The sequence below is a fragment of the Plecotus auritus genome (assembly GCF_963455305.1).
Source record: "Plecotus auritus genome assembly, chromosome: 4".
Taxonomy (NCBI): domain Eukaryota; kingdom Metazoa; phylum Chordata; class Mammalia; order Chiroptera; family Vespertilionidae; genus Plecotus; species Plecotus auritus.
In genome coordinates, this window is record NC_137775.1 from 75,296,815 (window position 1) to 75,312,445 (window position 15,631).

At 40.6% G+C, this 15,631-nt stretch overlaps 1 protein-coding gene across 1 annotated transcript in view; it reads left to right on the plus strand.

Moving 5' to 3' along the window:
* The window catches only part of EYS (eyes shut homolog), a gene marked incomplete at both ends in the record, with an annotated part of 1,444,019 nt that overhangs the window by 1,119,815 nt on the left and 308,573 nt on the right, over window positions 1-15,631 (plus strand). Inside the window, 2 exon segments of the mRNA XM_080665107.1 lie at window positions 2,474-2,572; window positions 2,575-2,641. Of these exon segments, the coding sequence (XP_080521233.1) occupies window positions 2,474-2,572; window positions 2,575-2,641 (166 nt within the window).

The following is a 15,631-nucleotide window of genomic DNA, read 5'->3' on the forward strand; positions in this document are numbered from 1 at the left end:
ACGTTAACATTCCCCTCAGCTGGACAGAATTTAGACAGGCAGGCTTCATCCTGGCTCTAGGCCTCTAACCTCACTTTCCTTAGAGAATTTACTTTAGAAAACTTTTAATTATAGATTCTTTCCTTGGCTCCTTTGGGTTGTAAATCTTCTTTGAAAGCTTTTTGCCAGTTTCACAACCCATGAGTGTCTTTCTGCAGGACTTGGAGCCATCTCTTTCAAAAGTAATCAAGAAAATAGTGGTCCTATCAGCCAGTCTCTGGGAGAGGGGAAGCCTGACTTCAATGGGTGCCTTGCTCCAAGTTGTAAATTGCCTCCAGTAATGACAATATGAGAAAGCTTATTTTTGAGGGGGTAAGGCCTACTAGCAAAACCAGTAGCTTATGATCCCCTCACCTCAGCTCTTAAAACCTCTAACATTCAGAGCAAAGACTTAATTCTAGCCTCGCTCCACTATTGCATTAGGCTTCAATCAAGTCTTTCTTGCCTATTGAACTTGGTCCAGTGCAACTTTTTCTTTGACACAGGAAAGCGGCTGTCCAATAGCAAGAGTCTGCATATAATGTGAAAAATCAGAGTGGGACCAAATGAAGAGTGACAAGCCAAAGGCAGGCTACTGCACAAGCCCTTGAAATGGCTGTTGACAAAGGTTTCTAAAGCTTGCACAAATCCTCATGAGTCACAGGGTTGACAATTTAACTACTGAATATAGAGGGCCTTCAGTTCAATTTGAATTTCAAATAAACAACAAATCACTGTTTTAGTATAATTATGTTTCAAACATTGGATGAGAGCTACTGAAACAATGGTTTGTTGTTTATTTGAAATTGAAGTATAACTGAGCATCCTGTATTTTATCTGGCATTCCTGCCAGGAGGGATACAGTGCATTTTAAACATCCACTATTCCTAGAGAGCCAGAGGCCTGCTTGCAATATTAGTCACCAGCTCTAATAGCTCTCCTTCACTGTGTGCTTCTTTCCACCTCACCTTGTCTTCTCCCATTTAAAGCTAGAAAGGTCCAAAGCAGCAGCTAGTCTGAAGGGGGAAGGGGTGGGGAGAAGGAAATAGGAACAGAAACCAGAAACCAGCTTCTCCCTGCTCCTCAAGACAGACAGCAGGTGTCAGGCACCCCACAGCTTTGACTGGTGAAGGGGGCTAAGGGAAGTCATATCTATGAAGGGAAATGTTAAGTGTTAATAAATTTCTTAGACTATATTAGTTTTTTAAATTATTGTATAATTTAGAAAGAAGGTATGACTCATAGGGATTGCCAAGTTTTCACCCAGAGGCAAAGAAAACTTCCCCATTGTGAGAGAAACAAAAAATAAAGTTGCATTTCTAAATCTTATGTAATATACTTGCTCAGTGTACCAAATCCATATATATATATATATACACATATATATATGTATATATATATATGACAATATCTTATTGTCATATATATATATATGACAATAAGATAAATACTTCTTAAAACTTATGTCTCCAGATTTTACAAGAGTAAGCATTTAAAAAGATTAAGAATTCTAATTACTAATATCCTTGCATAGTATAGTAATACTCCTTAAAAATATCTTATATAACAGTGAAAAGCACTAAATGTTAATGACTATTGATAAAAAGAATGTGACAGTTTTCTAATATTTTTGTGTCGCAGGTGTTTGTTTTTATTGAAGTGTAATTACATCAAATAAACTCTATCAATTTTAAGTGTATTAATTTGATGTCTAGCCATTTATACCACAGAATATTTTAAGAAGCTAATGAAAACTATTATTTCACACTAGTAGCCCTGCGCATGAATCGTGCGCCAGAAGCTCGCCAGTAGCTCGCTGCCCCCCTCCAGTAGCTCCCCCCTGGCCCCCTTCATAGCTTGCTGCCCTGCCCGCTCCTGTAGCTCTCCACCACGCACTTGTAGCTCGCTACCCGACCCTCCTGCTGGTCCGTGATCCAGTTGTCAGGTGGTCGGTCGTTACACTTCACGGTGTAATGACCATTTGCATGTTACATCTTTATTATAGAGGATATGCAGGTACACAGACGTTTTCCATACAATTTCAGGGTGTTTATTCTCCCTTAAACAAAAAAAAAATTATATTCCTGTTTTGAGTCTTTTCTTCTAAACTGGTGGTTAATTATATGAGACAATGACTTTACAAACGTATTGTACTTAATGTTGGAACTAAATTGCTTAACGTTGGAACTAAATAATATTTGTATATATCAGTTTTATCTTTTTAAATGAATGCTAACTATTAATATTATGTTCTCATCTGCTTGACTAGCAATATAATAATACAAGGTGTTCCAAAAAATATATACACACTTTGAATAATTATAAAGGCATTGTTTATTAAAATACATTTCATTTGCAAAATTGAGCTGTCAGCTGTTAAAGTATATATACATGTTGGGGGAGAGGGGGACAGTCTGTATATCAGAACACATTAACATGACTGTGTGTTTTTTAGATACAGGTATATTTTTCCCATCTTTCAACGGGAATTCCTATTTAGAACTGCCTTTCTTTGCAACCCAAAATGAATTGAAGTCTGTCCTGGAAAAAGAACACACAGAATTGTTACCATCTACTTGACTAAAAAAACAAACACTTTGAATGGGACCATTCTCTACAGTGAGTATGAAATGTTTGGCCTCCTATGTGTTCAGTTTCTTTCTCAAATATTAAACTACTGAATCAATGAACTATCCATTTAAATACTATGGAAAAACTTTTCTAGCCTAGTGCATAAGGCATTACCCCCCAAAAAAATATTTGTGCTTTCTAGTTTTATTTGGACATTTCTTTAATTTATGAGTCATTCAGTGGAACATGACTTACAAACAGGCTCTGAACCAGAAGGAAGGATACAGCAAGCATATATATGTCATAGCTATTGCAGTAAAACATAAATGTTAAAAATGTTTCAGAGCATTTTTTAAAGATTTTTATGAGAAGAAGGGAGAGGTAGAGATAGAGAGAGAAAAACATCTATGTGAAAGCGTAACATCAATTAGCTGCCTCCTGCACACCCCCTACTGGGGATTGATTCTGCAACCTGGGCATGTGTTCTGACCAGGAATCAAACCCACAACCCTTCAGTGCATAGCATGATGCCCAACCAACTGAACCACACTGCCCAGGGCCAGAGCATATTTTTATAATATAAATCACTAAATATTAATTGCACTTAGTACTTGGTAACTTGGAAGAAGCCATTCCAAACCTGGGATTCATTTGACAATTGGGGAAATTCCTATCACTCTTTTAACGTTATCTTAAAATTAGTTGGTGTAACAAAAGTATTATTAATAGTATTTGTTTAGGGAGGTGCCTCTGTCTCTGGGGTTTTCTACATTATGCAATATGCTCAGAAGGATCTCTGTAACCAGAATTTATGGCCCTCTTTCTTCTATGGCCAGACATCACTAACTAAATTACTTGCAGTATTCCAAATGTGACAATTGTTTTCTCTCTTTTGAAATGAATGCACAATAGTTTTAACAATTCCCTATATTGGAGGTGTAATGTCTTCTTGAATTGATTGTCTACTGCAGGGCAACTCATTATTTCCCAGATCATTTTTCTCCTCTATTTTAAAGTATTTTGCAAAATCAATTAATCATTTTATGCTTTCTAAACAAAATTAAAACCTTTTTATTGTTTGAGTAAAATGCCTAAAAGAAGCAATTTTGAAAAACTGGATACATCAGAAGTTTTGAACATTAAGTTAAAACTAGGAATGCATGTTATATTTTAGAAAGAAACTAACTTGTCAGTACGAGGCCAGCATTATTTATTTCCCAGGAATGTAAGCACCCTGTTTAAATGATGGCTTTAGGATGTCTGATTTATTTATGTTAAGAGAGAGAGAGAAGATTTAGAAAAGGAAAATTTGCTTTTATATTCAAAACTTAAATGATGGTAGACGACCATGAAATTTGGAGGTAATGGTGCATTTCAGGGGAAACGAAACAAAACTGAACAGATCAAAAACACAAACATAATAATTTAAAGCCACAAAGCAAAGTGATTTTCTGGCTCTGCAGTTTTTAGTCATATCGAATTGGAAGTTGTTTCCTTGTGGAAAGTGTGATTTTACCACCTAAAAACAGCTCTTAGCCAAAGAAGCAGCCAACCTCTGGGAATTCTCGTCTGGGCCCTTGCTCCTGGTTCATGTCTATTCCACCACTCCATGTGCTCCTTTTGAAAGCCACAGAAATACACGCCAAGCGTGTATACACCCTGCTCAATTCAGTTCTTTAATTTAAACCAATAAAAAACCCAAGGTGATACTAGTGCCATAGGATTATTTTTGCCTTTCATATTGACCTACCAAAAAAATTAAACTAGAAATTATTAGTAAGAAAAAAAAATGCCATTGTAATGATTGCCTAACACTGTCCTTGTCTTCTATAATTCTTGTTGTCACAGCACTGAATACATCAAGGCTGTTTACTCATGGGAGTTTCATAGCCTGTGAGTGGAGATAATAATTTTGTTTGTAAAGCATTTCTTTCGTTCATTTGTAAAGTGGTCATTTAATCCTACACTGCTGGGAATACCTCAGTAGACTGTTTCATGAGATTGTTGCTTTTACTACTCTTAGAATCTGTCAGTTAGACATTCGTAGTTTTAAAAGGTGTTGCTTAACTTGACTTAGGGCTGGTTTTCTTTCCTTAGAAATCAGTATATTCTATGTAGGAGCAATTAAAAGTAGTAAGGAAGTTAAATCAAATGTTTCACGTTAGAGTCGAGACGTTAATTTTTGTCTGGGTTTTTGTTTTTGTGGGGTTTTTTTGGCTTGGTTTATTGTGTTGTTGTTGTTTTAGTTTTGCTGTTTTATTCCATTTCTGAACATTTCAGTAAAAATTCAATTCCATTCTGCAAACATTTATTGAACATTTGTATTTTGTTATCATCAAATATTAAAGGGAAAATGATAGCAGGTTGTAAGCCAGTGTCATCTTTGAATTATATTCCTAGTTCAAAACCGTAGGTTTATCTTTTCTCAGTTTGCTTCTCCAACTAATTTATGTTGAAAGGGGTAAAAAAAGGAAGATAAAACTTGAATCCTTGTGGGGTTATAGTAAAAAAAAAAAAACCCTTAGAAAAGATTGCTTAAAAAAGAACACTCTGTGGGAGAGAGACGGCTCTGAGAACAGCAGTCGAGATGAAAAGCACATTTTTTGAATCTGCTGCTGAACCAATTCAGAATTCTGGAACCCAGTCAAAGGAGCTACTAATAGGTCACAGGAGAAGGGATGAGACCACACAAAACTCTTTAGGTGCACTTTCAGAAAATGAGCTCTGTTCAGCAAGCAGTATCAATCAGGGGGGTTCGTCATGGGATGTATTACCATGCGGTTGAATCCATTCTGTGCTGCTTCTCTGAAAAGAAATAAGCAAGCCCTTTGGAAGTATGTGATCTTTGAGAATTAGGAGCAGACATCTGACCAAGTTACAGGAGGCAAATTACATGAGCAACTCTAGTGGGAGCACGGGATTCAGAAGCAACCTTAATATTATTTTTGTGTTTGTATTTAAGAAAGAAAGCAAAAGAAGGACTAGTTTTAGGTATTTATTCCAGGTAGGAGTCAATAGGAAAAGTGGGATTATTGGGCCCTCCTTTTTTGTGCATTTAGGAAGGGCTAAAAAAAGAGATTTCTGACATTGCTGAAGGAAACAAATTAAATCTAAAGAATTAGACATCTGCCTTTCTCTATAAAATGATTCTCAGCAGAATACAGAATATCTTCAGTAGATACTTCATTGGCCAAGGCCAATGAAATCCTGCAGTATTTCCTGACATGATATTAAAAAGCATGTTTTCTTAAAGAAAAAAAAAACATTTGCTGTCACAAATAGGAAGGGTAATAATGCTAAGTGAAAAAGTCAGAGAGAGGAAGGCAAATACCATATATTTTCACTTATATGTGGAATCTAAAAAATGAAATAGACAAATAAAATTGAAACAGACTCAAATAAACAAAGAACAGACTGATGGTTGAAAGAGGGGAAGGGCTTTGGGGCTTGGTGGAAAATGTGAAGGGATTAAGAAGTACTAATTGGTAGTTACAGAATAGTCAAAGGGTTGTAATGTATAGCATGAGGAATATAGTCAATAATATTGTAATAACTATGTATGGTGTCAGGTGGGTACTTGAAATATTAGGGGGATCACTTTGTAAAGTATATGATGGTCTAATCATTGTCTAACCTATAATGTATACCTAAAACTAATACAAAATAATATTGAATGTAAACTATAATTGAAAATAATATTTTAAGAGTTTGCTCAAATGTTTTAATCAATTTTACAATACCTACCATAAAATGTTGGGGGAATCTTTGTCCTATCTTAATAACTCCCAATGGAGCTTGTTCTAGATGAATAAGAAAGGGAGTAGGGTTGAAAGCATGGATAATGGATTCATACATTGCCATTCATTAGTTTGTGGAGATTGTCTTTTATTTTATCTTTTTTACGACAGTAAAAGTCAAATTCAACAAATTTTAACTGAGCGCCTAGAAAGTGCACCACACTCTGCTAGGCACTGTGAGGAGGAATACAAAGATGAGTAAGAGATGCCCTAGCCGGTTTGGCTCAGTGGATAGAGTGTTGGCCTAAAGATAGAAGGGTCCCAGGCTCATACCTTGGTTTCAGGCTCCTCCCTGGCCCTGGCCCTGCTTGGGGCATGTGCAGGAGGCAACCAATTGATGTGTTCCTCTCACATCGATATTTCTGTCTTTCCCTCTCCCACTCTCTAAAAATCAATGGAAAAATATCCTTGGGTGATAATTAAAAATAAATAAATAAATCACTAGTAGGAAAAAAAAATTATTTTAAAAAAGAAATGATGTGCATCCCATTTCTCACCATTTAGTGGAGAGATACCATGTACATGATTCAATGAGAAAGCTGACCATTATAGGTCTTATAATAGGAGTAACAAGAACTAGGACTGAGTAGAGAGATCCCTTACATGGAAGCTGTGCTTACATGTTGTCTTCACTAACTAGGAAACCCCTCATAATCTTGTGTTTCACATCTCTATTCCACCGACCTCCTCAGGACTCCACCCTTGCCCTGAATAGAGTACACACTTCATTAGAATAGTTCTTAATGTTCTGTTTGCAAGGTACGCAACTTTGAGGATTGATGGAAAATTGAAAGGTATTGAGACTTTATTTTAAGAAATTTTTCTATTAAACATTGTTATACTTCCTTCCTCTGATAAGCAGGAAGAAGAGAGTATAGATTTCAAGGGTTTCATCAAAATATAAATGGAATCAAAGATAATTATTTTCCTGGGGGTACTTGATCAGGAGCATAACAGGATTTGGCAAATTTTTCTCTAATGGCCAGAGAGTAAATAATTTTGCAGGCCACATATTCTCTGTCACAACTGTTCAACTCTGCCAAGTATAGCATGAAAGCAGCCATAGAAAAAAGTAAATACCTGAATGTTCCCCAACAAACTATACTTATAAAACCAGACAATGGCAGAATTGGACTCATGGCCCATAGTTTGCCAACCCTTGACCTAAAATGAGGTTATTTATTAAACTTCTCTTGAAATAAAACAATCATGTTACAAATAATTAGATGCTATTTCTATGTCTGAAATTAATGAAGAAATATGTCAGTGAGAGATACAACTCTGCTTCTGATTTGATTACATCAAAGAAAGACCTAGTGAGGAACAAGCTTGCTTCTGGTGGGCAGAGGTAGGCATGAAAACAAACTCAGTCAAGGATTGAAATTGCTGCCATGAACATCTCAAGAACAGTATAATCCAGGGATTAAGAAAACTACTTGAGCTGGACTACCTAGCTCCACTTTTGGACAAGTTACTTAATGTCTCTGTGCCTCAGTTTCTGTAAAATGGGATAATATTAATAATAATGATACCAAAAATATGAAAGAGTTGTGATAAAGATTGAGAAATAACACATTCAATTTGCTTAAAACAGTGTCTAGCACAGGGCAAAATGGAGAAAGTGATAAAATTCTTTTTTTTATTTTGTTTTTGTGGGGGGGGGCCTTGTTTGTTTTCTTTTTAATCTTTATTGTTGAGATTATTACAGATGTACCTCTTTTTTCCTCCCATTGCCCCCCTCCACCCAGTTCCCACCCCACCACAGGCCTTTGCCACCCTAATGTCTGTGTCCATAGGTAATGCATATCCTATATAATAAAGAGGTAATATGCAAATTGACCCTCACACCCTCACAAGATGGCTGCCTATGACCAGGCCGGCAAGGGGTTAGTGAGGGATGACCAAACGACTGAACAAGCAGGCTGCATGGGGTGAACAGGCCAGCGGGGGGTGGGGGAGGCAGTTAGGGGTGACCAGGCCAGCAGAGGTGGGCAGTTGGGGGCAACCAGGCTGGCGGGGGGGGGGGTCAGTTAGGAGCAACCAGGCTGGTGGGGGGGGGTGCAGTTGGGGGCAACCAGGCCAGCAGAGGGGGGCAGTTGGGGATGACCATGCTGGCAGGGGGGGCAGTAAGGGGTGACCAGGCTGGGGTGGGGCAGTTAGGGGCGATCAGGCTGGTATGCAGAGGCAGTGAGGGGCAATCAGGCTGGCAGGGGGGGCAGTTAGGGGTGACCAGGCAGGCAGGCAGGTGAGCAGTTAGGAGTCAGCAGTCCAGGATTGTTAGAGGGATATCCAACTGCTGGTTTAGGCCCAATCCCCAGGACATCCCCCAAGGGGTCCCAGATTGGAGAGGGTCCAGGCTGGGCTGAGGGGACCCCCCCTCCATGCACGAATTTCATGCACCGGGCCTCTAGTATCTATATAAGATCTTTGTTTAATCTCTTCCCACCCCTTCACCCCTTCCCTCTGAGCATCGTCAGTTTGTTCCATTTCCATGCTTCTGATTCTATTTTATTCACCAGTTAATTGTGTTCATGAGATTTCTTATTGGTTTATTTTGATTTTTAGACTCAATTATTGATAGGTATGTATTTGTTGCCATTTTTGTTCATATTTTTTATCGTTTTCTTTTGCTCCTTCTTCCTCTTCTTAATACCCTTCAACATTTCATATAATACTGATTTGGTGGTAATCAAATCCTTTACCTTTTTCTTGTCTGTGAAGCTCTTTATCTGACCTTCAATTCTAAATGATAGCTTTGCTGGAAAGAGTAATCTTGGTTGTCGGTCCTTGCTTTTCATCACTTTGAATATTCCTTGCCACTCCCTTCTGGCCTGCATAGTTTCTGTTGAGAAATCAGCTGACAGTCGTATGGCTATTCCTTTGTATGTAACTAATTGCTTTTCTCTTGCTGCTTTTAAGATTCTCTCTTTGTCTTTAGCCCTTGGAATTTTAATTATGATGTGTCTAGGTGTGGTTCTCTTTGGTTGCCTCTTGTTTGGGACTCTCTGTGCTTGTAAGTCTATTTCTTTCACCAGGTAGGGGAAGTTTTCTGTCATTATTTCTTCAAATACGTTTTCAATATCTTGCTCTCTCTCTTCTTCTGGCACCCCCATAATGTGAGTGTTGGTACACTTAAAGTTGTCCCAGAGGCTCCTTACACTATCTTCATATTTTTGGATTCTCTTTTCTTTTTGCTTTTCTGGTTGGGTGGTTTTTGCTTCCTCATATTCCAAATCATTGATTTGATTCTCAGAATCCTCTACTCTACTGTTGAATCTCTGTATATTATACTTTATTTCAGTCAGTGTATGCTTAATTTCTGAATGGTCCTTTTCCATTTTTGTGGAGGTTTCTAGAAGATTTTTTAGTAACCTTATAACTGTGGTTTTGAACTCTATATCCAGTATTTTGCTTTCTTCCATTCATTTTATTTGTGACATGTTTGTTTGTCTCTGCATTTTGGCTGCTTCCCTGTGTTTGTTTCTATGTATTGGATAGAGCTGCTGTGTCTACTTGAGTTGGTAGAGTGGCCTTGTATAGTAGGTGTTCTATAGGGCCTGGTGGCTCAGTCTCCCCAGTTACTTGAGCTGGGAGCTCTAGGTGCACCCCTTTGTGGGCTGTGAGCACAGTCTTGTAGTTGAGACTTGATTGCTGTTGGTGTCACTGGGAGGAATTGACCTCCAGGCCAATTGGCTGTGGGGACCAGCTATGACTACAGCAGTGGGAGAGCTTCTGTGCAGAAGACACCCTTATGGAGCAGGACTTGCTTCAGTGGGGCTTCTATACTCAATGAGTCTGCCCCTTGAGTGTGTTACTTATGGTTGTGTAAAGTTGTAATCTGTTATGGTCTGACACTGACCACTGGGTATACTGGCTCTTGGGTCTCCAGGGAGGTGCACAGTCAGCCACTGCCTGGGGCCACCCAGCGGGAGCTACAGAGAGATCTGCAGATTCCTCCTCTTTGTATTGGGTTTGGAAGTGCCCAGATGAGATCCAGCTATGAAGCAAGGCAGGCTGGTGTTGGTGCCAGGTCTTGGGCCTCTTATTGATAGGTTTGGGGCTCCCTGACTCAGCTGTAGCTTGTTTGAGAGATTTTAACCTGAGCAAGGACAGACCATTCATATGCAAAAGCTGCTGCACACAGCTTGGGTGGGGTTGTAAATTGGATGAGGCGGAGTCTTAGGGAATCACCAGGGCAGAATAAACAGAAATGGCTGCTGATCAGCCCTGTGACCTGGAGGTCGCAGCTGCCCAAGTTCCTGCCCAGATGCCAGACAATCCAGTTCCTCCTCATATGTATCTGTGTTCCCCAGAGCCTCGCCCTGGTGTTGGAGCTCAGAGGATATGGGACCTTGTAAGTTCAGTTCATGGTGCTGGCCTTTTAAGAGGAACAGCTGGGTCTCCAGCAGCCTCTATGTCACTGACCCCCAAACCCCACTGGTTTTTATAGCCCATAGTTCTTACTTCTTTTCCCAGCTCTGGGACCCTGGGCTGGGGATCTGGTGTGGGGCTGGGAAACCTTGCTCCTCTGGGCAGCCTCCACAGAGACGATCTCCCTCCCAATTAAAAAGGCAGCACATGTGGGTGCCAGACCAGCCCATTCTGTGCCTCTGCACCTCCTACCAGTCTCAGTGTGCTTTCTTCTTTGCTTCTCTAGTTGTAGGACTTCCATTCGTCCAGCTTTCCAGCAGTTCTAGATGATGGTTGTTCTGTATTTCATTTATAATTTTGATGTGGTTGTGGGAGGCAGTGAGTATAGGCATTTACCTACTCTGCCATCTTCTGAAAGTGATAGAATTCTTATTCAGATAATGCTTGAATCCCTTTCCCCTTATAATTTGCCTGGAAGGGACACTTGGGAATTGCAGGCCCAGGATACTGTGTTTTTGTCTAAAAGTTGTCATTAATGTTACATCTATTTGATAGACATATCTATTCAGGGAAAAAATAATTAGACTCTAAAAAACCCTGGATTCCTAAATGTCAAGAAGTGGGATAGACAATTGGTACAATTTTTGTTTTTATTTTATCCAAATGAAGAGGATTCATTGGCACCGAGAGTCTTGTAATACAGTTTTTATTTAACAGGTTAAGCAAAATTAACAAACTAGGAAAAATTTAACCATGCTCTCTATCAATTTTAGAAACTGGCCCAGAAGCCATTCTGCTACAGCATGTAATACACATGTGCCAATAATTAATTATGCATGCCAGACTGCTGCCACAATCCTTCAGTGCTCCTCAGAGAATCTCTGCTTGCCATCCTTCCACTGACTATCTAGCTCATCCTAACCGCATCCTGAATGCATGTTGCTGCTCATGATGCCACTGCTACTCTGTCATTTTACCATGTGCAATGCTGCTAAGTTGCTACTGGGGTTACTGCTACTATGAAACCTTTAAGGAGAGAGGAGTTCTAAAGCTGCAGCAAAAGTGTGTGTGTTCAATGGGAAACTCAGTGCAAGCCCAGAGAACGGTTTTTATCTCATGCCATTAAGGTGGTACCAGGGACGAAGAGATCATCCAATTGCTGCTGTGGGCAAATCGAAATATCAGTAGGTGACCAATGGTAGACTTGAACCCAAGTCAATGTGAGCTAATTATAAAACTTGGGTAAATCTATTAACTTTCTGTGTTTTAGCTTGACTATAAATAATGCAATGTAATTTCTATGATCAAGTTCACAAGATTTGAGAAAATGTATATAAAAGTGTTTTGAAAAATACAAATTGCCATACAAATGTATGGTATTATATCTTTTCTGAAAAATGGTAGAAAGTCATGTTACTTTATGGAAATTTAGAAATTTGGCCACTATATACCTGATTTAATATAATATCTGTATTGATCACTATCCATTTTATAAGGAATGATGTTGAACTTCATTTTAACTAAAACTGATGGCCAACTGATGAATCTCTTCTGAATGTTTATTTATACAGGATCTCAAATCAAATTGTCATTAATGTTTGGGAGTAGTCATTATAATAGTTCAAATGGAGAAAATACCCATTTCTAATGGAATGGTAAACCATATAGTCATATAAATCATAAATACTCTATCTTCAGTATTTCAGTGAAGAAGTATTCATGCTTAGAAAATTTCAACCCAATGCAATACCCAAGCAAAGCAAAAATTTTTTAAAGTCCACTAAGATATCATACTTTCCCTTTCTCTGTATTATTTCATTACTAGAAGCCTAGCACACAAAATCATGCAGCCCTGCCCACCTGTGCATGCCTTACAGTGCTCACAGACCTACCCACCTGGACACACCCCGCCTGCCGCCCCTCCGCGCTTGCAGCCCTGCCCACTCGTGCACACCCCGCCCACCCACACACACCTCACCATGCACACAGCCCCACCCTCCCATGTGCACCTTGCCGTGCATGCAGCCTCCAGGTAACCAGTCTTTGGTCATTACAGTGTTACAACCACTGAGTTTTTATTATATAGACTAGAGGCCTGGTGCACGAAATTTGTGAACAGTAGGGTGCGAGCCTCAGCCCAGCCTGCACCCTCTCCAATCTGGGACCCCTCGAGGGATATCCAACTGCCCGTTTAGGCCCGATCCTGGTAGGATTATACACTCTGGCTATTTATAAGTAAACTAGAGGTCCGGTGCATGAAACTCGTGCATGGGGGGGTGGGTGTCCCTCAGCCCAGCCTGTACCCTCTCCAATCTGGGACCCCTCGAGGGATGTCCAACTGCCCATTTAGGCCCAATACCAGTAGGATCGGGCCTAAATGGGCAGTCGGACATCCCTCTCACAATCTAGGACTGCTGGCTCCCAACTGCTTGCCTGCCTGCCTTCCTGAATGCCCCTAACCACTTCTGCATGCCAGCCTGATCACCCCCTAACCACTCCCCTGCCAGCCTGATTGATGCCTAACTGCTCCCCTGCCAGCCTGTTTGCCTCTAACTGCCCTCCCCTGCAGACTTGGTCCCCCCAACTACTGCTCTCCCTGCAGGCCTGGGTCCCCCCCACAACTGCCCTTCCCTGCAGGCCCAGTCGCCCCCAACTTCCCTCCTCTGCTGGCCTGGTCACCCTAACTGCCCTCCCCTGCAGGCTTGATTGCCCCCAATTACCCTCCCTTGCAGGCCTGGTTCCTCTCAACTGCCCTCCCCTGCTGGCCATCTTGTGGCGACCATCTTGTGTCCACATGGGGGCAGCCATCTTTGACCACATGGGGGCAGCCATCTTGTGTGTTGGACTGACAGTTAATTTGCATATTACTCTTTTATTAGATAGGACTAGAGGCCTGGTGCACGGGTGGGGGCCAGCTGGTTTGCCCTGAAGGGTGTCCCAGATCAGGGTGGGGGTTCCCTTGGGGCAATGGGTGGCCTAGGGCAGGGGTCTGTGGTGGTTTTCAGGCCGGCCATGCCCCCTGGAGACCCAAGCAGTGGCCCTGGTATCTGGGATTTATTTATCTTCTATAATTGAAACTTTGTAGCCTTGAGTGGAGGCCAGGGCGGGCCAGAAGCTTGGCTTCCTTCATCGCCAGGGGCAAGCCAAGCCTCCTGCTCTCTCCAGCTCCATGGCTGCTGCCATTTTTGTTGGGATTTATTTATCTTCTATAATTGAAACTTTGTAGCCTTGAGCAGAGGCCTGGGCCGGCCAGAGCTGGTGGGAAGCTTGGCTTCCTCCATTGCCAGGGAAACCCAAGCCTCCTGTTTGCTCCATGGCCTCAGCCATCTTGGTTGTGTTAATTTGCATACTCGCTCCTGATTGGCTGGTGGGCGTGGCTTATGGGCATAGTGGAGGTACAGTCAATTTGCATGTTTCTCTTTTATTAGTGTAGGTTATTCCTTTCTTATGAGACTAGTAATTTATATTATAAATCAAATGGGGCAAAAGTAGGATTACAGTTTTTCATAGGGAAAATAATACAATAATTAAGAAGTAATAATACAAGAATAAACTATGTTTCATCTTCTCATAACTGTAAACCTGCTTTGCCCCCACCCTGTATAGATATGGTACATATAAATTTCAGATTTATAATTAGAGGGTTTACTCTCTAAAAGACTATAATATCTAGAAACTAGAGTCTATTGTTTTGCAAGTAATGATTGTTATTTATTGTTCTAGGCAGCATATTTTATTTTATTTTTTATCTTTATTATCAAAAGTATTACAAATCCCCCCCTTTTTCCCCCTATTGTCCCACGCCCTCCCCAGGCCTTCACCGCACTATTGTCTATCCATGGGTTATGGATATCTATATATATAAAAGCCTAAGCGACCAGTCAACCACTTGACTGCTCGACTGGTTGACCAGTCGCTATGAAGCTCACTGACCACCAGGGGGAAGACACTCAATGCAGCAGCTGCCCTCAGTGGTCAGTGTGCTCCTACAGACAACCTCCTGCAGACAGCCAACCTCCTGTGGTCCCTCCCCCGACCAACTAACCTCCCACAGTCCCTTCTTCCCCCCCTCCCCCCGACCGCTGGCCAACCTCCTGTGGTCTCTCCCCCTGGTCAGCCAGCCAGACCAAGGGACCCCACCTGTGCACAAAACTGTGCACCAGGCCTCTCGTATACATATAAGTTCTATAGTTAATCTCTTCCTGTCCACCCCCTTCCCTCTGAAATTTGTCAATTTGTTGCATTAAATCAAGAGATACAATCAATTATTTCATTAGGATAAGTAAAATTTGAGAATTATATATTCTAAAGAGTTTCAGAATATTTTCTGAATAAATATTCAGAAAACTCACAACACATGATTTATTGAAAAAAATTACCACACAGCCTCAAAGCATAAAGAATTATTTCAAAAAAGGGTAGGTTCTCACTTCATTAATGCATCATCAAGCATCTTTTCAGTGAAACAACAGAATGGCTTTCCTTCAATGGCTTAATGATGAGCTCCTCTAGAGAAAACACAGGATGCTGGTACAAAGTTTGTGTTTCTAAATGTGTTCCCATTGCTCGAAACACCCTCCCCCAGTTTTTAAAAAAAAAAAGTCAAAAATATACTAATTACTCATTATACTCTCAAGTTCAGAGAAAAGCAACCTAAGAAATTTAATAGGAAGTCATGGGGAAAACACTAAAGAGTAGAAGTCCAAAAACTGCTAATGGATCTCAGGAGAGGCAGAAAAGAGGAAGCTGCATTACCCTCTGCCAGGCACAGGCTAATTCGGGGTTTTGTGCAGCTCAAGTCCTCAGAAGTGCAGTAAAAACCTGGATGAGTTGCGTGGATTCTAGTAAAGGACATTTAGGAGGATCTCAAAAGA